This window comes from Megalopta genalis, chromosome 8, assembly GCF_051020955.1.
Source record: "Megalopta genalis isolate 19385.01 chromosome 8, iyMegGena1_principal, whole genome shotgun sequence".
Classification (NCBI taxonomy): domain Eukaryota; kingdom Metazoa; phylum Arthropoda; class Insecta; order Hymenoptera; family Halictidae; genus Megalopta; species Megalopta genalis.
Genome location: NC_135020.1, coordinates 9,243,164 through 9,267,932, shown reverse-complemented (window position 1 = coordinate 9,267,932; position 24,769 = coordinate 9,243,164). Strand labels below are relative to the sequence as shown.

The following is a 24,769-nucleotide window of genomic DNA, read 5'->3' as shown; positions in this document are numbered from 1 at the left end:
AGGAAACGGTAATGAGGGGGAAGAATATAGGCTAAAATGGGACTCCCTTTTATGAGAATATGTAATTTTATGCTCTAATTATTTTACAAATCAAATAAAATGTTCTACATGAGTTCAGTCTACTCTACAAACGATTTAGTTTCTTTTTATCGAATGATGTAAGTTAAATGTTTGCGTTTTAAACGCATTTCGTCAGAATATTTTTCCAAAGACTGCTCAAAAATTATATTTAAAAGAAGAAATTTAATTCGCATTATTTAATAAAAAGAAACGAATCATTCTTGAAGCGAACCATCTCGTTATATTTTCGTTAGGCAATGTACAATGCTGCGAACAAATTTTATGCATATTACAGAAATACAAATCAATTTTTGGTTATTATTACCTCCTCTGCTGTTAATGTTAACAAGTTTGTGTTATAAATATAACACAATTAAATATTATATAAATAAATTAATACAATCTTTCATACAGTTATTATTCTAGTTTGTTTTTATAATAAATGATAAATCATTGCTATCTTAAATCGTTATTTATTTAAATTAATATTAAAATAAAAAAGATACAAAAAATATTGCTGGACTACTGGAACACAAAATAAATATTCTTCGCAGCGTTTTATAAGTATTAAAAATACATAGTTGGAAAATAAAACCCGAAGAAAGAGGACAGTATACCACGTTACCATTATTTATAGCGAAATTCGTAGATTCGGATAGATAAGAAGGATAAATAGCAGAAAATCGACATTGAATCCCCGGTCAGGTGAATCGAAGCAAGCCGAAATGATTAGCCAACGGCTATCGGCAACAGCGAAAGCTTCCAGCCGATAAGTCTAATTCGATCAGTATCGACGTACTATGCCCGTGGGCGAATGAGAAGGATTCGTCCCGTCTTCGAAATGCGAGACCGGTCGAAAATAAAACACATTTTACAACACGTTTCCAACGTCGTGTACCTGATTCTCTTCTCTCCGGCAGTGCACATCAGTCTCACAACAGTCCACAGGGTGTCCCAAAAGTGTCTCGCAATCCGGAAATAGCGGGTTCCTCGGATCATTTGAAGCAACTTCTTCCTTTACAAAAATGTTCTCCGAGGCACCGTTAACGAGTTATTAACGAAAAACAGTGGACCAATAAGAATCGAGTACGACTGACGCGAGGCGGCCCAGCCAACCAGCACGCGAAGCCCGGTTCCGCTCAATGGCTCGGTCGCCTCGCGCCAGCCGAGCTCGCCTCTCATTGGTCACTGTTTTTCGTTAATAACTCGTTAACGGTGCCTCGGAGAAAATTTTTGTAAAGGAAAAAGTTGCTTCAAATGGCCCGAGGAACCCGCCACTTTCGGATTGCGAGACATTTTTGGGGCACCCTGTATATACAGTATCAGACTCTGTACAGTACACATCAGACTCTGCCGTCCAGAGAAATAGCCTCGCGCAGAGAAAAATAATTTTATATTTACAGTTAAAATAGCATCGAGTGCAAAGGATTAATTTTTCATTAATCATCCATATTCGGTCATCAGTCGACCGAATTTCAAACGGGGAGATCTCCCCATTCGGTTGGCTAAATGTTAAGATATTATAATATATTATAATACCTTGTTATAAATTTCAAAGAAGCAACAGAATTTATGAAATTTAATCAGAATTTAACAAACGAGAACAAGTTTTTTCCAAACGTGCGAGAACATTTTTTGGGCAATGAAGATTTTTATAGAGTCAATCGAATAGCAAGTTAATTAACTAACAGTTTTAAAACAGCGACGCCGTTGGAAGCAGATTTACGGAGACGACAAAAGTGTCAAGGCGACCAAACGTTCCACTATTTCATTCTCGGGTAAAGCTCTCCGCAGCGTCCGTATTGATGCCTTGGTTAATCACTGTCGCGATGAATTGTGCTTTAACGTGTATAATCCTCGATCCGTGATAATGAAGTTGAATGAGTGCACATGAACGCGCGTAAGTCGAGCGTAGACACAGCCAGCGAGAGGTTCGAGTGTATCGCGAACAACGTCGGATCGATCCACGTTTCAACGCGAAACGTATACAGGGTGTCCCAAAAATGTCTCGCAATCCGGAAATGGCGGGATCCTCGGATCATTTGAAGCAACTTCTTCCTTTACAAAAATGTTCTCCGAGGCACCGTTAACGAGTTATCAACGAAAAACAGTGCGCCAATAAGAATCGAGTACGGCTGACGCGAGGCGGCCCTGCCAACCAGCGCGCGAAGCCCGGTTCCGCTCATTGGCTCGGTCGCCTCGCGCCAGCCGAGCTCGCCTCTCATTGGTCACTGTTTTTCGTTGATAACTCGTTAACGGTGCCTCGGAGAAAATTTTTGTAAAGGAAAAAGTTGCTTCGAATGGCCCGAGGAACCCGCCACTTTCGGATTGCGAGACATTTTTGGGACACCCTGTATATAAAGACAGAATATACAGTATCAGACTCTGTGCAGTACATATCAGACTCTGCCGTCCAGAGAAATAGCCTCGCGCAGAATTCAGCCGTACCTAAAAGGTTAACGCTTTCGCTGGAACACGATCGAGTAATCCGGATGCGCGGGCAGCTTTGGGTTATTGGGGCGACGTACACGCTCGAACCGCCGTTCAATGCCAAAATTAGAGGATATGCGTCCGAATCAATTTCACCGATGCCCACTGTGTGGTGACCCAACCCGGCAATCGATCCACGGCAAAGAGAACTGGAATTTTTTTTCCCCCCCTCCATCCCCACCCGTGCTTTTGGCAACTTAAGCAATCCCATTTGTCTTTGGAATAGCGGGACAGTTACGGCCGTTGGGAGGGGACGTTTCGAGAGACCTTACCTTTCGGACGAACTCTCTTACTTAGTTCGAAAACTCTTGCTGTTATTGATCCTTAAAGATGCGAGGAACGGTTGACGCGTTATTATTGGCACTTTCGCTGTCATCTCGGTCGCGTACATTTGTCGCGAATCGTTAAATCGTTTAATCGTCGACGCGATGAATTGAATTGAATTGAATTGAATTCATTTGAATCGTGCTAATCTCTCAAAAATTCGTCCTTGATACAGTAGTAATGATGGCACTACTACGGTGATGTGTAATAAAAAGTATTATTATTATTAATAAATATTATTATAATAATATTATTAATATGTAAGTATTATAATTAATAAAAAAGTTTTACTTCGACGACGTAAATTCAAGTCGATTTTGTGGGTCCGAATAGACCCGGCATCGGCCTTGCAGTCGCTCGCGAGACGATAACTATCTCTCGGCTATCTTAAAAGCAGCTTGATCTTTAAACTCCCATAACTTTGTCAATATTTATGCAAATCGAATGAACCAAAAAAAACCATATATTAAAGTTTATATTTTCCACTCGATTGAATCCCGAACAATAACAACAATCCCGAACATTAATTACTTGTTGTATATGTACGAACAATTAATATTAACACCGCAAAATCGGGCTGGATTAATTTATCCAAATTACTATCGTTTTATAGGAATTTATACGTACGCGCTGTTTCCATATACGAAAATATCGATGACACAAGGACACTGTCTTGGTCTTGCCGCGTATTTTCGGCCCTTACGTCAACAAAGAACCGGCCACAGGGTCCGCGGCAGAAGTGAAAAATCGATGGAAGTCATCAGAACCGAAAATACAACCGGAGACGCGAAGCTTTATGATCGGCGACGTCGTCGAAACGTGGTGCAACGTCGCAAAATTCAAGGTTGATAACACTGAAAATGTTATTATTATTTCTGCATAATTCTGTGGACGAGTCTAACGAGACTGCTACGGCAACGTTTAAAAGGGAGCCTAGCGACATAACCTTGAAACCTTCTCCGTCATCATTTTCTCTGTCTTTTCAACCAGCAAACATGAATCGGTCTTCGCAGAGTTGATCGTAAAAGTGATCCCATAGTCTCTACAATTACAAAAAGAAAAGGCGTTACAAAACAAAAATTATCCGCAGCAATTAGAGAAGGCGAGTTTACATAAAAATGTGAACACGTTCTCCGAATAATTTTATTGACTCTTGTACACACAATCTGTAACGTTCAGCTAATTGCAATCGCCCCGACGAATTTGTTCAAATGATTTCTATCGTTGAATCTCCACGAAGCTAAATGTTCCAGCAAATATTAATTCGTCAGCAACATTAATTCGTAGCGCCGTTATTAATTATCCCGTCATATTGTGTTACGGCAACGTTTAAAAGGGAGACTAGCGACATAACCTTGAAACCTTCTCCGTTATAATTTCCTCTGTCTTTTCAACTAGCAAACATGAATCGGTCTTCGCAGAGTTGATCGTAAAAGTGATCCGATAGTCTCTTCGATTACAAAAAGAAAAGGCGTTACAAAACAAAAATTATCCGCAGCAATTAGAGAAGGCGAGTTTACATAAAAATGTGAACACGTTCTCCGAATAATTTTATTGGCTCTTGTACACACAATCTGTAACGTTCGGCTAATTGCAATCGCCCCGACGAATTTGTTCAAATGATTTCTATCGTTGAATCTCCACGAAGCTAAATGTTCCAGCAAATATTAATTCGACAGCAACATTAATTCGTAGCGCCGTTATTAATTATCCCGTCATATTGTGCTACGGCAACGTTTAAAAGGGAGCCTAGCGACATAACCTTGAAACCTTCTCCGTCATAATTTCCTCTGTCTTTTCAACTAGCAAACATGAATCGGTCTTCGCAGAGTTGATCGTAAAAGTGATCCGATAGTCTCTACAATTACAAAAAGAAAATGCATTACAAAACAAAAATTATCCCCAGCAATTAGAGAAGGCGAGTTTACATAAAAATGTGAACACGTTCTCTGAATAATTTTATTGACTCTTGTACACACAATCTGTAACGTTCGGCTAATTGCAATCGCCCCGACGAATTTGTTCAAATGATTTCTATCGTTAAATCTCCACGAAGCTAAATGTTCCAGCAAATATTAATTCGACAGCAACATTAATTCGTAGCGCCGTTATTAATTATCCCGTCATATTGTGCTACGGCAACGTTTAAAAGGGAGCCCAGCGACATAACCTTGAAACCTTCTCCGTCATAATTTCCTCTGTCTTTTCAACTAGCAAACATGAATCGGTCTTCGCAGAGTTGATCGTAAAAGTGATCCGACAGTCTCTACAATTACAAAAAGAAAAGGCGTTACAAAACAAAAATTATCCGCAGCAATTAGAAAAGGCGAGTTTACATAAAAATGTGAACACGTTCTCCGAATAATTTTATTGACTCTTGTACACACAATCTGTAACGTTCGGCTAATTGCAATCGCCCCGACGAATTTGTTCAAATGATTTCTATCGTTGAATCTCCACGAAGCTAAATGTTCCAGCAAATATTAATTCGACAGCAACATTAATTCGTAGCGCCGTTATTAATTACCCCGTCATATTGTACAATTTGCGAAGCAGTAGTCCGCGTAGTTTACAACTCTCGCGGAGCGAGTGAATCGGGAACTAATTCGAGGAAGTTCGCGTCGCGAGGGGAGCATTATTTTTCGTGAAATTTTATTTCCGGCCGCGGAGACTCGGCGCGGGCGAACTTCCGGGCAAGTTGTGCGTCAATCTTGTCGCGCGAGACGACGGTGGCCCGCGTGGTGTACGTGTGCATACACAACAGAACAAATACACATAGGTGGAAAATAAAGCCGGATATCAAAGCGAAGTTCCCCCGGCGTCCTTGGGATATTAGTTTGCTCCGCGGGGTTGCCTCGTGGATTAAAATCGCAAGGAGACGCGCGCGCGCGCGCACACACACACACACCGGCGGATTCTAATTTCACGACCTCGGGAACTGATTCGAATCACCGGGAATTACTCGCCGCAATTAGCGAGAGTCGCGCTCGCGCGCCGGCAGCACGAACTAATCAAGCCCGCAAGTAACCGTGAAATATTCAGTAATTTTATAACTCGATCCGTCTTCCTCCACGAAGCAAATTTTCTTTCACAGAGATCTATATTCTTATTGTAATTCTTAATTAGAACTAGAATGAACTAGAAAGAACTAGAATGTACTAGCATGAACGTTGACATAACCTATACCCGTGAACGAACGCTCGAGCTGGCACGTTCGTTAAATTGATAATTCGCAAATCGTTATTTATTGCTGACACAAGTTTAAACATTCTTGAACACGATTCTAGCATCTTTTTATGGTAGTTAAGTATCCATCACATTTTTAGAAAACACTCTCGTTGCCTTACGGCAACTCGACAACTCGTACCACGTGTTTTCAGTCTCGAAATATTGTCGGCTCGAAGTTCCGATCACTTCGTACCGGTGGCGCTTCAAATCGCATTAGTTTCTCCAGCCTATCGAATTTCTTTCCACGATTTATTTTTTCCTTTTTTTTTTTATCGAATACGAAAATGGTATATGCAACGGTTCAACGAAAGCAGAAACGCAAATTTTTTGAAATCGTTACACGCGGTGCGCCACGGAATAATCCATAAAAATCGATATATGTATATATAAAATATATAAAATCTCTCTCTTATATATAAAATATATAAAATATCTCCCTCTCTCTCTCTATCTCTCTCGCTCTCTCTCCCGCTCTCTTGATCTCTTTTGCTCTCTCTCTCTCTCTCTCTCTCTCTCTCTCTCTCTCTCTCTCGTGCTCTCTTGACTTCTTTTGCTCTCTCTCGTGCTCTCTTGACTTCTTTTGCTCTCTCTCTCTCTCTCTCGCGCTTTTGCACTCGAGCGCTCTCTCTCGCGCTCTCTCACTCGCGCTGTCTCTCTCGCGCTTTTGCACTCGCGCTCTCTCTCTCGCGCTTTTGTACTCGCGCTCTCTTACTCTCGCGCTCTCTTACTCGCGCTCTCTCTCTCTCTCTCTCTCTCTCTCTCTCTCTCGTGCTCTCTCTCTCTCTCTTTTGCTCTTTCTGTCTCTCTCGCTCTTTCTTTCTCTCTCTCTCTAGAGAGATAGAGAGAGATTTTTATATACTCGTGAAAATTCGCGACCAATCCGTCATCATATCTGCTCCGCCGTGTGCGTCGAAATAACGACTTTATTTCGTCTCCGCGGCAGCGAGAATCTAATTAAAAAGCAAATTTCCCGATATTCTTCGAAATTCCGCGAACAGTGTGTTCCCGGTGCATTAGAGCAGCCCCGAATAACAAGGCCGCGAACTTAAATTCGTTTTCCCTGGGTTCGGTGGCGTAATCTCGTTCCGGTGCTCGCGCATTTGAATTTGAAATTCCGAAAAGTTATGTAACGCCAATTCGCGGGTTGCCACCGCGTAACCAAGGGGATCGATGCGGCCAGAGCGTATTCAAACGATCGCACACGCGCCGACAGACTCCTTGATTATCGGCCTCGGCTCCGGTCCGATTTATTTCCGGCCGGTAAACACCTATTTTCCTTCTGAATGGCGACTTGATTCGCAAGACGATCAAACGACGAATCAATCAGAAACTCCGGCCGCCGCTACTCCTCTCTCCTCCCCCCCTCCCTCCTCTCTTGTCCACCGCGGACGCTCCACGAGCTTTAATAATCCTGATTAGAGGGGACGCCGACGGGTAATTCACCGACGCGATAAGACCCCTAAGTCCGGCCGAACCGGTTTCGGAATTTTCCGCGTCGAGAGGACAAATCGGAGATTCTCGATGTCGCGTGCGAGACGAATTGCGTGTCGTGTTTCATTAAATTCCGACCGCTCTGCGAGTACACGCGACCAATACCAGCTCTCTATGACGGACGCGTTGCCGCGCGCCCCCTATCGCGTTCGATAACAGGTGTTGCGCTCGAAATTACTCGGGCGACATCAAGCGCGCTGCTACAATTACGGTTATTTCTCTCAGAAATGCACGGTGGCCGGAATTGAAACCGGCGGATCCGGGAATATCGAGTCGCGATTCTTCCGGCCTCGCGGATTTTATTTTAGAGAAATTCGGTCGCAGTCGGCAGAAAAAAGACAGCGGCCAGCATGCCGGTGTACGCTAATATGAATACACATAGTTTGGCGGCGGCTGCTACGACGGCGGCTTTCGGTGGAAAAAGGAGGGGGAGGGCAGCGTTCGTGTGGGACCCGCTAGATGACTCATCGGTGAAGCTATCCTAGCGGCCGCCTTGCATTAGACGTTGGAACGTCGGAAGGACGGACGATGTTTGTATATGTACAAATTGAAACAGATAGCCGCCACGTGTACAGGGTGTCCCGAAAATGTCTCGCAATCCGGAAATGGAAGGTTCCTGAGGTCGTTTGAAGCAACTTTTTCCTTTGCGAACATTTTCTCCGAAGTTTACGAGTTACTAACGAAAAACACTGACCAATAAGAGGCGCGCGGCGGCCCAGCCAACGAGCGCACGGAGTCCGGTTCCGCTCATCGGCTCGGCCGTCTCGCGCCAAATGATCTCGCACTCTGATTGGTCACTGTTTTTCGTTAATAACTCGTAAACGAAGCCGCGGATTGCATTTTCGCTAAGGAAAAAGTTGCTTCAAATGGCCTCAGGAACCCCTCGTTTCCCAGAAATACCACAATTTTGGGACACTTTGTATATAGTCACTTTTCAACAAGTCTTCGAACAATGAAATTCATTGTATGTTAATCAGAGTTGTTCCATCATCGCTGGAACAGTTTCTCCGATATTTCGGTTACACGGTGCAATTGTAATTGCGAACCGACTTGTCAGAATCAATATGAAAACTTCTTGCGATCGTCGGCTAACTTCTCTGGAGCTCGAGAAATCAGACTTTCGGTGCTCGAACGGGAATACAGTTTGGCCTTCGGATCTACATAAGTAGTTCTAAACAAAGCGGTCCTTAAACTACCCGAACTAACTAAGTTCAAAGGTTCGAATACTTCGGTAAGTCGAGGCGTTGCAAGCGCCGGAATTCATGTTGACGGCGGCAGGGATTCGTTCGATCGAATATGATCACCGCTTCGCCTTTGAATTGATTCGATCCCCTTGAGTCTACTTGCGAAGTTACAATTGTGAACGACTTAACGGCACCTGCGTCTCAAACTGTTTATTATTATTTAGCGATCTACGCTCGCGATTGTATAAGATTTTTAACGACCGAATTATTGGAGCCCGATTTATTGACTTTATTTATTCATATTATAATTATAATATGTAATTATTGACTTTATTAATTCATATTATAATTATAATTATTATAATGTTATTACATATTTATATTATATTATAAATATAAATATATTAAATATATTTATATTATTATAATTATTATAATATTATTATACATATATTTATAGTATTATTATAATTATTATAATATTAACTCGCATTAATTATTATACAGTTATTACATATTTATATTATATTATAAATATAAATATATTAAATACATTTATGTTATTATTATAATTATTATAATATTATTATACATATACTTATAGTATTATTATAATTATTATAATATATATATACAGGATGGTGCAATATGAATTACCATTTGCATGTCTCCTTTATTTTATGAAATAAAATGTTGCCAAAGAATAATCACATTTTATTACAAATTATTTCGTTACGTTCACATTTCATTTATTTTACAATTATACAAATTATTGTTATTACATTCTAGACCTCTGTACACTGAAATATTTCTGCTAATGAAGCTTCCGCGTCAAAAATAATTGATGTACCAACCCGTACAATAATTTCTTTCTCTTTCCTATAATAAATTTAAACACATTGCATTATAGCGCAATTACCAAAAATATGCGACCCGATCTTTAGCATAAGTTTCGCTACATTATCGAAGAATTTCATTGGAATTTTTAATTCAGGTTCATGCACAGCATTGGAACAAAGAATTACTCGTTGAAATCGCGAGGACTCTTTCGAAGAACATAACTCAACAGTATACAGGGTGTCCCAAAAATGTCTCGCAATCCGGAAATGGCGAGTTCCTCGGATCATTCGAAGCAGCTTCTTCCTTTACAAAAATTTTCTCCGAGGCACCGTTAACGAGTTATCAACGAAAAAGCAGTGACCAATAAGAATCGAGTACGGCTGACGCGAGGCGGCCCGGCCAACCAGCGCGCGAAGCCCGGTTCCGCTCATTGGCTCGGTCGCCTCGCGCCAGCCGAGCTCGCCTCTCATTGGTCACGGTTTTTCGTTAATAACTCGTTAACGGTGCCTCGGAGAAAATTTTTGCAAAGGAAAAAGTTGCTTCGAACGACCCGAGGAACCCGCCACTTTCTGGGATACCCTGTATGTACATTGTAATGTTATACGTTGTAATAAAAATGGAAAGTAATAACCGCGACAAAATGTCCAAATAAATTGTGTCCTGTCACCGTTAACGGTAGGAAGCGACAGGCAGGTCGGGCAGGTTTACGAGTCGTTAAGTTCGGCATTAAAGACGTCCAATCAACAGGTTACTAATTACAGACTTTATTCCTACGCTCGTAAAATTGTTGTCCGAGGAAGTTGCTCGGTCGTTTCGGCCTCTCGCAAAATAAATTAGCAGCAGTCAATCCGTACAGTACACCAAAGCGGGGACCCGCAGTTAATGTCAACCTGTTCGCAATCCATATTTCGCGTTCGTCGGTAATTGCACACCTGTCGAGCGATGCCGCAAACATGATTGTCTAAACCACCTACCAAAGGACGCTGCTCAACATGACAATAACACGCGTGCGTCGACGCGCATCGCACCGGCCGAACACGCAAAATAACAAATTAATCCACGTATGACGATAATAAACAATGAACTCGCGCTTCGAACGAGGATAAATCACCTCGAATGCAACGTACCTTTTGAGCTTGCGACAACATTTTTTAGTCGATTGCATCGCCTGCGTTTGTGTTGTTGTAATTGGTTCGCATATTATGGTTATTTATAATTATTTATAATAACAATGTGAACTCGCGCTTCGAACGAGATAAATTCTCTCGAATGCATCGTCGATTTTAAGCTTAATGACACAATTTTTTACAGTATTATATTTAATTGCATAGCCTACCTCTGTATTATTATAATTGTTTATAATAACAATTAACTTGCGCTTCGAACGAGATAAATATCCTCGAATGCCTCGTCGATTTTAAGCTTAATGACACCATCTTTTACAGTATTATATTTAATTGCATAGCCTACCTCTGTATTATTATAATTGTTTATAATAACAATTAACTTGCGCTTCGAACGAGATAAATATCCTCGAATGCCTCGTCGATTTTAAGCTTAATGACACAATTTTTTACAGTATTATATTTAATTGCATAGCCTACCTCTGTATTATTATAATTGTTTATAATAACAATTAACTTGCGCTTCGAACGAGATAAATATCCTCGAATGCCTCGTCGATTTTAAGCTTAATAACAAAATTTTTTACAGTATCGTATTCAATTGCATAGCCTACCACTGTATTATTATAATTGGATTGCATATTATAATTATTTATAATAACAATGAACTCGCGCTTCGGACGAGATAAATTCCCTCGAATGTCTCGTACCTTTCAAACTCAGCAACAACATTTTTTACAGTATCGTATTCAATTGTGTATCGACTGCGTCTGTGTTATTATAATTGGATCGCATATTATGGTTATTTATAATTATTTATAATAACCATGCGATTGGTATCAATAAGCCGTCAGCTTTCAGTATTTTTTTTGTATCAGAACTCGAATCAACATCTCGTGAATGTGATGTCTAGCTCGAAGGACCAAGGGATGATAGCTTAATTAACTAAATAATCTGTAATAGTCTTGCCGAGGAAATTATAGCGGGCTTCGTAAGCTAGTTGAGTAAACGTTTATCCCGGAATATTGTTTATCTTTAATCTCCTAGCGCCCACATACCTCCCTCTCTCTCTCTCTCTCTCTTCCTCTCTCGCTCTTTCGCGCTCTCTCTCGCGCTCTCTTGATCTCTTTTGCTCTCTCTCTCGCTCTCTCTGTCGCGCTCTCTCACTCGTGCTCTCTCACACTCTCTGTCTCTCTCTCTCTCTCTCTCTTCCTCTCTCGCTCTCTCTCCCGCTCTCTCTGTCGCGCTCTCTTACTCGTGCTCTCTCATACTCTCTGTCTCTCTCTCTCTCTCTCTCTTTTCCTCTCTCGCTCTCTCTGTCGCGCTCTCTCACTTGTGCTCTCTCACTCTCTCTCTCTCTCTCTCTCTCTCTCTCTCTCTCTCTCTCTCTGTGTGTGTGTGTGTCTGTCTGTCTCTCTCTCTCTCTCACTCTCTCTCTCTCTGTGTCTGTCTCTCTCTCTCTCTCTCTGTGTCTGTCTGTCTCTCTCTCTCTCTCTCTCTCTCTCTCTCTCTCTCTCTCTGATTTCCCATCTTCGAAAGCGGCTTCCAAATGAAATTACTCGGAGCATTGCGCCCTCGGAGCTCATCCTGTTGTCGATACTTTCATCGTGCACGCGATCCTTTCGTTCGTTTGTTTGTTTTTTTTTACCTTTTCGTGTTCGACGCTTCTCGAAATTCTTGTCAACGGGATTTTTGATGACCTGCCTGCCACCGCGTTGCGTTACTGTCGGGATTTATGGAATGCTTTATGAACCGCGCCGACCCTACCCCGTGTCTTGTATTTCACAGCCGATCGATGCGATCACGTCGAATACCTTTGTCAAGCGTGAGTGCTTCATTATATCTCGCACGATCGCCGACACAGCAGGGTTTCATCTTTGTTTTGTGACACGAACGCCGGGAAATTCTCGGCGCGCAGCCTCTTTGTCGATGGAAACAGCCTGCCGCGAAAAAAAAGTTCGCCTAATAAATACGTTCGAATATAAGCGAAGCTCGGGTATCTAATCAAATCGTTGAAAATACGGGGCTCGTACTTTCACTTCGATTTATCGGCATCGAACGAATAATAATAAGAAGAATTATAAATTATAATTATATTAATAATTATAATTTATAAAATATATATATATTATTAGATATTATATTATAAAATATATAATATTATTATATATATAATAAATAATAATAAGACTTATTATACTGCTGAAAAGTTATTGTTAATATCACTCCAGAATTTGTAATTAAAAGTATTCGTTACATTTTTATTAAATTAACTAAAAGTAATACGAAAGTAATAAAAGTAATTTTTAAATTGTTCTGCCGTTTAAAGTTGATAAGTATTAAATTATATTTTTCGATTAGAATATTAAGTTCGTAGTTTTAATTATTTCTATGTTTTTTTTTGTTATATCTAAAGAAGTTTAAATGATATATTTTATATCATGATAAGCGATTTCTCGTAAAATGTCAAAGGTTAGAGAATCGAGTGCAACGGAACGAGTTTATAATAATAATAATTGTATAACCGTCGAGCAGACGGCGAATCTTTAACAAAAAATAATGCCATGGACTTCAGCATTTCGAGAGAAAGTGTACGAAAGCCAACGAGCGCGCGAAGCACGGTTGCGCTGATTGGCTCGGTCGCCTCGCGAGCCAACGAGCGCGCGAAGCCCAGTCCCACTGATTGGTCCGCGCGCCAGCCGAGCTCGCCTCTCATTGGTCAACCGTTTTTCGTTAATAACTCGTGAGCGGTGCCTCGGAGAAAGTTTTCGCAAAGGAAAAAGTTGCTTCGAATCGCCTGAGGAACCCCTAATTTCCCGGAAATGCCATAATTTTGAGGTACCTTGTATAATTATAAAAATAAATACCACGAGCACTTCGAGTGAAAGTATAAAAAATCCAACGAGCGCGCGAAGCCCAGTCCCGCTGATTGGCCCGTCCACCGCGCGCCAGCCGTGCTGGCCTCTCATTGGTCAACCGTTTTTCGTTAATAACTCGTGAACGGTGTCTCGGAGAAAATTTTCGCAAAGGAAAAAGTTGCTTCGTATCACCCGAGGAACCCCTGATTTCCTGGAAACGCCATAATTTTGGGGCACCCTGTACAATTACAACGCCGAACGGCCGATTCGTTCGATCGAACGCTCTTCTAATAGCCACGCTGTCGCTTCGAGCTTTTGACATTTTACAAACTGCGAGGCCGTGGAAATTGCTGGCGGAGAAATCGTCGTGGAGAGCGAACGAACCTGGCAGAACGGAGGGTACATATTACTTTCGGTAGCACCTGTGGATGATCTGGTACAAAGAGCAAACGTTCCTAAGGTTCCGGATGTCGGGGGCAGGTCGTTTAACCGGGTCTGAATGCTGCGGCGACTTTGAAGTTTAAAATCCGTGAGGGTGTCACAGGGAAGCGAGCGTTCCGTGCAGTCGCAGGACCGGAACGTATACCTTGACACAGTTGCGCCTGACCTCCGACACGTGTCTTCGATCACCGGGGCAGATTCTTATGGAGGCGACGTCGCCCGGGGGCGACATAGACGGCTACAGGAATTTAATTAAACCCCACTGTCGGTCCATCGGCAAGTTAGTCTTTCTTCCCAGGGTCTATCGACGCCGCTCGCCTAATTACCACCGCCCCCCCCCCTCGTATCCAATCGTCCGTTTCCTTCTGAATTTCTTTAACCATCGTATGCTTCTCGAATGAAATTCTCGCGGTTCCCCGTCTCGGCCGCTGCGGCGGCATTCCTCCGGGAATTTTATATTCCGACGCGCATTTACGAATCGACGAGTGTTGGAACAGAATCGATGAAAAGCGCGAGAGTTTGAATTTTTAGATCTTTTTCGGTCACGAAGTTATCGGGTTATCATCGTTGAAGCAGTACATGATATCTCGCAATTATAGTATTTCCGGGAAATTATGGGCTCCTGAGGTGATTTGTGGCAACCTTTTCCTTTACGAAAATGTTCTCCGAGGCACCGTTCACGAGTTATTAACGAAAAACAGTGACCAATGAGGGTCGAGCTCGGCTGGCACCGCGGCGGGCGGGGCAACGAGCGGCACTGGGCTGCGCACGCACGGTGGCTGGGCCGTCTCGCGCCCGCCGAGCCTCGCTTCTCATTGGTCCAGTGTTTTTCGTTGATAACTCGTAAACGATGCTTCGGAGAACGTTTTCGTAAAGGAAAAAGTTGCTTCGAATGATCCGAGGAACCCCATTTCCGGATTGCGAGATATTTTTAGAACACCCTGTATAACGCTTCGCTCGCGTTTATCTATTATGTTTCCGGAGAACACACCGAGCATAATGTTACCGTGATTGTCTCCGACGTTGCGTTGTTACGTTGCTCCGCGAACGTATTTTAATAGACGGCTTCGACGATCTCCGTTGCCTGCGTCGATCGATAACAGAAACGTCGAAGAATAACATAATCGAGGCGTGCTTAAATATTTGATCGCGAAACGTCGCGACATATTTGCGAATTTATTTACTTCGATTCCAGTTATCGATTCCCTTTGTTCCCATGTCAATGCCGGGGATACGGTGTTCCTATTATTAAGCATTCCGACAGCGGAACGCGGAATGTTTCCACGATAAAACAAAGAGAGCGCGCGAAGGGTTAACTTTCGGGAACAGAAAAATATTATTCCGGTTCGAGCGATTGAATAATATTCGCCGACGGTCGGACGCGATATCACGTTGCAACGGGTTAAACACAGGAACATAGCGTGCACCGTTCGCATGCTAAATGTTGCGAACGTAAACGTTCGAATATAGTAAATTCTTCGTAATTGACGATCAGCTTGGAAACTGAAATGGACAATTTGAGAACAGAAGGTATGACCATTTTTCCCTAATTCGCGTTCAAGTGGTGTACAAAAATGGATAATTTCGGAAGAGGAGAGACGATTATTCGATTGTAATTGTAATTGTAAATATAATTTCAATTATTATTATTATTATTATTATGATTGTAATTATAATTGTAATTATAATTATAATTGCAATTATTATTATTATTCTAATTACTATTGCAATTATAATTGTAATTATAATTATAATTGCAATTATTATTATTATTCTAATTATTATTGCAATTATAATTGTAATTATTATTCTAATTATTGTTGCAATCATAATTGCTATTATTATTCTAATTATTATTGCAATTATAATTGCAATTATTATTCTAATTATTATTGCAATTATAATTGTATTTATTATTCTAATTATTATTGCAATTATAATTGCAATTATTATTCTAATTATTATTGCAACTATAATTGCAATTATTATAATTGTAACTATTATTATTATTATTATTATTATTATTGTAATTATTATTATAATTACGATTGTAATTATGCGTTGTGTTTCCGTCGAAGAAAAAGTGTCCGGATGGCGATACCGTTGTTTAATCGATGTATAATATAAAATAGAAGGAATATATTTTTTCAACGTAGCAGGTGCGCATGCCGTAATGCGAAATATGTGGCTCAGCAAAACACGACGGCGGAATACGTGAAATCCGTATATAAACCATTCCCGGTGCGTTGTTCCCAACAAAGTTTAGCTGCAATCATGGCACGCAACGGAACACCGGAGAATGGTGAATCTCGTCCGACCAACAGGTCGTGAAATTAAAAGAAGAGCACACAAAAGTGTTCTCCCCCGGGGCGTAAAAAAAGCTCATACATATTAAAGCAATCACGGAACAAAAAGGGGGAGAGAGACCCTTTGTGCGGTGCTCCCCTTTCGCGGAGAGGTGCATCGAAGGAAACAAACGCGGCCCGGCGACGTTCATTTTCACGATTGTTTTAATTCCTCTGCCCGACGGACCTCGGGGTCATTCTGGCCCCTCTCGCTGATGACCCATTTGCTGACAAATTTTTTCTTTTTTTTTTCTCGTCGGTAAAACTCGCACACTGGCGCGCGACGTCGGACATGGCAAAGAGAATCGTGCGCGTTTCCGAGAAGCACGCTTCGCGGAAGTACGGTAATTTCTCCCTAATTCGCGCCGAGATCGCGCACAAAGATGGACAATTTGGAGAGAGGGGATACGATTATTCGAGCCTCGCGACTCATGTTTATAGTTACCGAGTGACGAGAACTATAAAAATGAGCCGCAAGGCTCGAATAATCGAACAGGAAATTCTCCGTAATTCGCGTGGAGATCGCGCACAAAAATGGACAATTTGGGGAGAGCGGATACGATTATTCGAGTCTAGCGACTCATTTTTATAGTTGCCGAGTATCGAGAACTATAAAAATGAGCCGCAAGGCTCGAATAATCGAACAGGAAATTCTCCGTAATTCGCGTTGAGAATCGCGCACAAAAATGGACAATTTAAATTAAATTATTATATTAATATAAATTGTTAATATATAATCAATATATTAATAATCAGTATAAATAATAATAATAATTATAATCAATATATAATCAATATAAATTATTATTTAAATTTAAAATAAGGTGCGAGGCTCGAACAATCGTATCTCCTCCTCCGAAATTGTCCATTTTTGCGCGCGATCCGAAGGAAAATTAGGGAGAATGCTCTGCATTCTCGAAATCTCGACAATTTAGTCCCCGCAGAATCGCTTCAACGAACGAACGGTATTTTCGTTTGCCTAAAAACGAACGCGTCGATTATTTCTAAATTAATTCTAATAATTATTAATAAACTAAACTAACTAAATTATTATTATATATAATTATAGTTATTATTATAAATAAATCATTATTATAACTAACTAAACTAACTAAATTATTAATAAATTAATTCTAATTATTATTAATTAGAACTTTCTGTAGCATGATCGCGGATGACAGGCCGCGTATCATATCAACGAAGCCGCATATTCCATTTTCGCAAAGGTGAAAAGTTACTTAGAATGACCTCAGCTACCCCAGATTTTCGTAATGCGCGACATTTTTGAGACACCCTGTATATAATATATATTCCTATGTTCCAAGAAGCGCATATACCATTTTCGCAAAGGTAAAAAGTTACTTAGAATGACCTCAGCTACCCAAGATTTCCGTAACGCGAGACATTTTTGGGACACCCTGTATATAATATATATTCCTATGTTCCAATAAGCGCATATTCCATTTTCGCAAAAGTAAAAAGTTACTTGGAATGACCTACGAGCTACCCCAGATTACCGTAACGCGAGACATTTTTGGGACACCCTGTATATAACATATATTCCTATGCTCCAATAAGCGTTTCCCGAATGGCGGCGCAGCAATGGAATCGCCGATAAACAAGTCGCAATTAACGAACCGGTCGAATTATATTAATGCGGTCGACGAATTTCTGGGGGTGGAGGGGGGGGGGGGGACAAACGATCGGCGAGTTTCCATTATTATCTAGAAATCCTAGCAATAATCGGCAGCGCGGGAATGTCGAGCTCGTCGAATAGTTCTCCCGGCCGTCCGTCTGTTCGCGAAATGTCGCCATTTTGCGGGGGGGGGGGGGAGACCGGGTCGCGCAAAACCGTTATCGGTTCTTGCGGACAGAGAATTGGCGCGGCGCGCCGTTCGGAAAATATGCGCCGTTGGAGGCACGCTGGAACTCCGCGTGCAAAGCAAATTTGCAGCGGCCGCGGCGACCTCGCCGCGAATCGCAGACCGCGCGCGCGCGCGCGGATCGCAATTAGAAATTTCGTGCCAAAAACAGAGCCACCGAGCTTCCGTGGTGCTAAATATCACCGTTTCGTTGCACTGAGAATAAACTATTCGAACCGAATAAATGATTCGCAATTTCTCCCGGAAACGCCGAATTCCGGGTTGCCGTGAATTTCTCACGTGCACGTCCCACGCCTATGTAATTTATCGCCGCGTCGAAGGGCCGACGCAGTGATCGGGTCAAGCGTGCGACGCGGCAACGCAACGCGAATTCCCGGAAGACAACACAAAATGGTCCGTTTGGGTGTGAGTCGGGGGTGAGAAAAACCGCGGAGCTGTAATACGTGGTACACTCACTGCGGAAAGTAAGTTGACAGCTACTCGAACGGAATTGAACTTTTTTTAAATTGGTCCAAATGATCTGAATTTTTTTCTTTTTTTTAGATGACAGAGGGGGTAATTTCTTAGACATCTACTATACTACTTTTCTTAGTATATTATGCTACTATTTGCTGTATATTGCTATATTATTTGAAGTGACGAATAAATATTTAAAAAATCATGTTTTTCGACTTTTTTATTTGAGATTCTAACGAAGGTTTAAGAAAGCGCGATTTATAGATTCTTGTGGCTTGTGTGCGTTCTGAAAGTTGCATCGAGATCGGTTCACCTTGAAATAAACTGTAAATAATTAAAGATCGCGAGAATCGCGGTTTTGTCTTGATTTTTGACACTTTCGACGAGTAACTATTAAGAAATCTGCAGTGACCATCGAGTCACGTGGCCTCTAAATTGCCTTCGAGTCTTGTCACGTGGCCTCCGAATTGCCATCGAATCGTGTCATGTGGTCTCCGAATTGCCTTTGAATCGTGCCACGTGGTCTCCGAATTGCCTTCAAACCGTGTCACGTGACTTATGAATTGCCTTTGAATCGAGTCACGTGGCCTCTGAATTGCCTTTGACTCCTGTCACGTGACCCCCAAATTGCTTCGAATCGTGTCACGTGGTCTCCGAATTGCCTTCGAATCGTGTCACGTGGTCTCCGAATTGCCTTTGAATCGTGTCAAGTGGTCTCCGATTTGCTTTTGAATCGTGTCACGTGACTTATGAATTGCCTTTGAATCGTGTCACATGGCCTCCGAATTGCCTTTGACTCCTGTCACGTGACCTCCGAATTGCCTTCGAATCGTGTCACGTGGCCTCCGAATTGTCTTTGAATCGTGTCACGTGATTTCCGAATTGCCTTCGAATCGTGTCACGTGGTCTCCGAATTGCCTTCGAATCGTGTCACGTGGCCTCCGAATTGCCTTCGAATCGTGTCACGTGGCCTCCGAATTGCCTTCCACGTTGCGCGTTCGTTTTCGCGGTCGCGGATTAAAGGACGCCGTAAAATTGCCCGAAGAAACAAAAAAGAAAATTGCGACTTTAGGTCGGCAATATCGAGTGGCGCAGCTTTTTTTCCGCGTCAGCGGGTAAATAACAAGTTTTATGCGGTCGCGCGGCGACGTAATTCCTACGGCGGAGCATCACAACCAGCTCTAAAATGTTTTTATCCTTAGGAGATCATCGTCTCGGATGCGCTCCCCGATTCTGTTAAAAGACTGTTCGAAACTGGGTCACTTTGTCCCCCCCCCCCCCCCCCCCCCGCGTGTGTAAGCACATAAACATCCTTCGCGGGGCATAAAATCTCATGAGCTTCCTGCTACGTTGTCACGTCCCAATAAGTAACAGACAAAAGTGGGCCACGAGAAGTAAACATCGGCGCGCGCGCGCGCGCGCGCGCGGTTCGCCCGCATTCTTCTCGAGCCGTCGAACAGGGCGAACGCCCTGAATTATTCATGCCGATTTGACTTTTTCCACCGCAATCGCGGAAATTAACCGTGGCCGCTGTTCTGCCGAGCGCCGTTTCAATAACTTTCGTACTTTCGAAATGCAATTTTTCAATAAGCCAACCGTGGTTCTTGCATTTCGACGTCGTTCAACAGCGCGGTGCACGCTTGTGAAAATACACGCTCGGTGTATTTTCACCGATCGCCGATTTCCAATGAATTCGTTCGTTGTTTAAGAAATTTTTTGTTTAAGAAAATCTTGTTGCGAAGAAGTTGCGAACAACAAGGGGGAATACATTGTTGATTAATTAGTTGTTGATTTTTACTGGAAAGTAAACTTTAAAAAAAGAAATCATTAAAGCAAAATTGTTGATTAGTAGAGAAAAGAAGGAGCTGTCGAAAATGCTAATTTTTCTCTCAACTTGACATTCCATTTTAATGATCCGAGAAACTCGCAGTAATTAACTCGAACAAAAGAACGAAACACCCTGTTTCGAATGATCTAAAAATAATATAAAAATAATATAATAAAAATTAATAATATAATATAATTAAAATAAAATTTTTTAAGTAATTAACTAGAATTTAAAAAATCGGCGGGAACTTAGTTGCCGGCCCAATGTTTACAACGTGCTGTAGCTCCGCGCTTTTTCTTACCTGACTCACGCCCAAACAAACCGTCTCGCGTTGCCTTCCGGGAATTCGCGTCGCGTGCCGCGTCGCACGCTTGACCGACTCCGTCGGCCCTTAGCATCGACGCAGCAGTAAATTACATAGGCGTAGCACTGGCACAGCGAGATTCACAACGACTCGAAATCTGGCATTTCCGGGAGAAATTACTGTACGCAGATGTTGTTTCGATCACTTTCGTTAGGGAACACTGTACTCGTCGATTACAGGCCGGCCTTGTTGCACGAAGAAAGTGTTATGCGACGCAAACGATACATTCATTTGTCGGCCGATTACTCGTTCTTTGCGCGCGCAAATCAGCCGTGTAATCGGCGCCGTCAGCGTGGACCGCGCGCCGCGCATTACCGACGATAATTGGTCGTTCGCTCGAAAGATGACGCAACGTTTTATAATTCAATCGCGCCATCTAACGGTTGCCCTGGGAAACGCGCGCAACCGAACCGATTTCATTGTGACTCGGCGTCGTGCGGAATGCGAAACGTTCGGTGCTGCCGGATCCCGAGGAACCTACGCGGGCCACCGCGTGAACATTAAAATAGAACGAAAATGATGAAAGTCGTGGCCGAACCCGCCGCAATAATATTTACGTGTCGGGAGATGCCGTAGCGGGAAATGTGCGCGCGTGGGCGTGAGATCTTGCTCGGCAAGATGTCAGATTTTCGCGGTTTACGATGCCCCGATGCAAAATGTTTTGCTATCCGGAGAGGCCGATGTACACACCGTGACAAAACTATGGGCCAATCGCGAACATTGCGACAAATTCTATGCAACTTGGAAATTTATTTTTCTCTCGCTGCTGGTGTAATCGTTTGCACTCTGAGAAAGCATATTGTTTGGTTATAATGAAATACGTCGTCTCAAAAAGTGTGGCGAAAAATGTAAACACGTCACTCGATCCGCGACAAAACCATAAAAGGCAGTCTCCGGTAAGGTAAACCTTCCTAAATTGTACATTATTGTTTACAAGCTGAAGGAAAATTAGGGAAAACATTTATTGTATACCAATTTTATTAGCCTAACTTTTCTCTCGTTAATTTTTATTTATTAATTTGATTACATTTTATTATCTTATGTTCTGTGTTATCTAAACGCTTCAAAGCATCGTTCTATTGTAAATCGTTACGATTTTGTTGTTTAGACGAATTCAAGCATGAGAAATACAAGAGAAAAGGAAAATTGCTTCTCTTTGCTCGTCACATGAGAATGGCCCCTTAAGTAAACCACAGCTAACAAACTTCTTCGCCGGTGAAAACGGCACGAGTCTCGCTATTAGTAGTTTGTTCAGCTAATTCTATCAACACCCAGTTGATTGCTCACCTTCTCAGCCAGTTTAACTCAATATTAACCCAACGTACTACGGTCGCCGGGTCGTTTCGACCCAACTTGTGATCAATTTGCTTTAAATTTATAATTTATTGTATAATCGCGACATAATATGAATTTGTAATAAATTTATTTGTGAAAGTCGCACAATCGTGACTGTCGCGTATTAAAATTACAATGAAAAATAATAGATCACGCTTGTTTATATAATACATATACATATATACTTTCATTTTATATTTGTTGTATTCCTCTGTCATTATTTTGCTATATTTATCAAATACTTGTATACAGGGTGTCCCAAGAATGTCTCGCAATCGGGAAGTGGAGGATTCCTCAGGTAATTTGAAGTAACTTTTTCCTTAGCGAGAATGCAATCCGCGGCTTTGTTTACGAGTTATTAACGTAAAACAATAACCAATGTGAGTCGCCTCGATCGCCTAGCACTGGGCGGCCGAGCCAATCAGCGCTAGGCAGCCGAGCCAATCAGCGTTAGACGGCCGAGCCAATCGGCTGAACTAGGCTTCGACCACTCATTGGCTCGGTCGGCTTGCGCCCGCCGAGCCTCGCCTCTCATTGGTCAGCGTTTTTCGTTAATAACTCGTAAACGAAGCGGCGGATCGCATTTTCGCAAAGGAAAAAGTTGCTCCAAATATCCTCGGGAATCAACTATTTCCGAATCGCGAGACATTTCTGGGGCTCGTCATTTTAAGATCATCAGCAGAAAATCGTGGACGAGCTCTAATAAAAAAAGGTCTGCTAGGTCGTTGATAAAGATGATAAGTAGCAGCCTCGGATAGATAGAATAGACTTTGCAAATATCATAATGCAAATGGCGTAATATTAGCATAAAGATATATGCGTTCGGTGGAAGGGAACGATGAAATTTTTACCTTCTTCTTTCCGCGGGCACCGCACTTGGCCGACTTCCTGACCGTGGTAATAGATAGTCCCTGTCGGACACAGAATTCCATTCTGGATCGTAACTACCGGTAATATCTGTGAAAGCTAACGTCCAGTCGTCGAAAGACATTTGGAACCGCCGTGAATTTGTGGACAAACACTTTTCGAATGGCACTACTTTCCACGATAAGGCTGGCTCTTATCGTGACCGAGATACTACGGACGTTTATTGAATCGGCGGATTTATTCAAACGTTTTACTTACATTAACCGGCTGTAGCTGTGGGGCGCCTTTTTTTCAGGGCGCGATTTTTTATATGTGTCGCGAGAGTCGAGCGGCGACGAGTATACTCGACGAACACAGAGCAAGCGTCGCTGTAATTAATAAATAATTAATATAATTAATACATTATAATGTGATCATTTTAATTATAAATAAATTATAATTATAAATAATTATAATTTAATATATAATATAATAATAATAATAATAATAATAATATATAATAATATAATAATAATAATAATAATATAATATATAATAATATAATAATATATATAATAATAATACTATAAATAATAATATAATAATAATATATATAATAATATAATAATATAATTTAAATTATAATTACAAATAATTTTAATTATTAATAACTTGTAATATGATAATTTTAATTATTAATAAATTATAATATGATCGCGAAATAATTAACGAAATTAAATTAATAATTCTTACAATTAAAATATATTATAATTATTCTAATATATTAATATTAATATACAAAAGTCCGCGATCCAATCGTCGCAATGATATTTTCAACAATATTCGTAACGTGTCAAGGTCATTACATCCAACCAATTAAATCTCTTTCTCCGTTCGACATAACTCTGAAAAATTAAAAATCCTGCATTCCTTAAACCTTCTCGCGCAGATCGAAGAATCATCTTACTCGGTACTTGTTCCACTTTTCCAAATCTTTCGGCGTTCAATTAGTTTTAGAGTTCCTTCTTGTCAGCGTTATTTGCATTTTTCCACGATCCTCGAATTTCTCCGAGCTTTCGTTAACGCCCCTCCCCCCCCCGAGCGTGGCCAAGATGGCGACGGAAGACGATTCCGGCGATAGAAAAACGTGTCGTATTTGGGGGGGGGAGGGTCGAAAGTGTGCGCGGCGATACGAGACGGGCCGAATTGTCCGCTACATTAATTTCTTTCTCGTTTCTGTTCACAGCCACGGAGGAACTTGGTAGCAGCATGAGCCCCACCCTGCCGTCCGCGCCCACCGAGCTTTCCCAGTTCCCTAAGCTCTGCGAGCTGCGCCGAAAGTTTCCAGTCCTGTACCGCGTCGAGTTCCAGGTGAGGACAATAAATCCGTCTGTGTTCCGCCGTACAAAGCGGATCACGGCAATCATCGGTTCAACGTTTTCCGAGGCTTTTCGTTCGCCGGCTCTCCTCGTTACTTCGCCTAAGAGAACTTACGAGCGACCACGGAACCGTGAGCGATTTTTTTTTTAGAAGTCCCTGTGGCGCTCGATTTCCCCGCGACCGACAGCCAAGCGAGACGATCTCACTCGCCGAATCGAATAAATTATTTTCCGATCGGTGGACAACGGCTTCGGGCGAAATGAACCTGCCCATCGACCTCTCGCCCTTTGGC

At 41.9% G+C, this 24,769-nt stretch overlaps 1 protein-coding gene and 1 long non-coding RNA gene across 4 annotated transcripts in view; one reads left to right on the top strand and one right to left on the bottom strand.

Moving 5' to 3' along the window:
* LOC143259943 (uncharacterized) overlaps window positions 1-21,214 on the bottom strand; it is a 28,987-nt gene extending 7,773 nt beyond the window's left edge. The window contains exon 1 of the long non-coding RNA XR_013033997.1: window positions 20,854-21,214. This is a non-coding gene — a long non-coding RNA (uncharacterized LOC143259943). The remainder of the gene's footprint in view (window positions 1-20,853) is intronic.
* The window catches only part of Ptp36E (protein tyrosine phosphatase 36E), a 188,068-nt gene that overhangs the window by 133,223 nt on the left and 30,076 nt on the right, over window positions 1-24,769 (top strand). For 2 of the 3 annotated variants that reach the window (XM_033483223.2, XM_076524240.1), the window contains one exon: window positions 24,344-24,468. In XM_033483223.2, the coding sequence (XP_033339114.1) occupies window positions 24,344-24,468 (125 nt within the window). Of the gene's footprint in view, window positions 1-21,686; window positions 21,818-24,343; window positions 24,469-24,769 lie in introns of those variants that run through there. The other variant, XM_076524239.1, reaches the window with a different exon arrangement.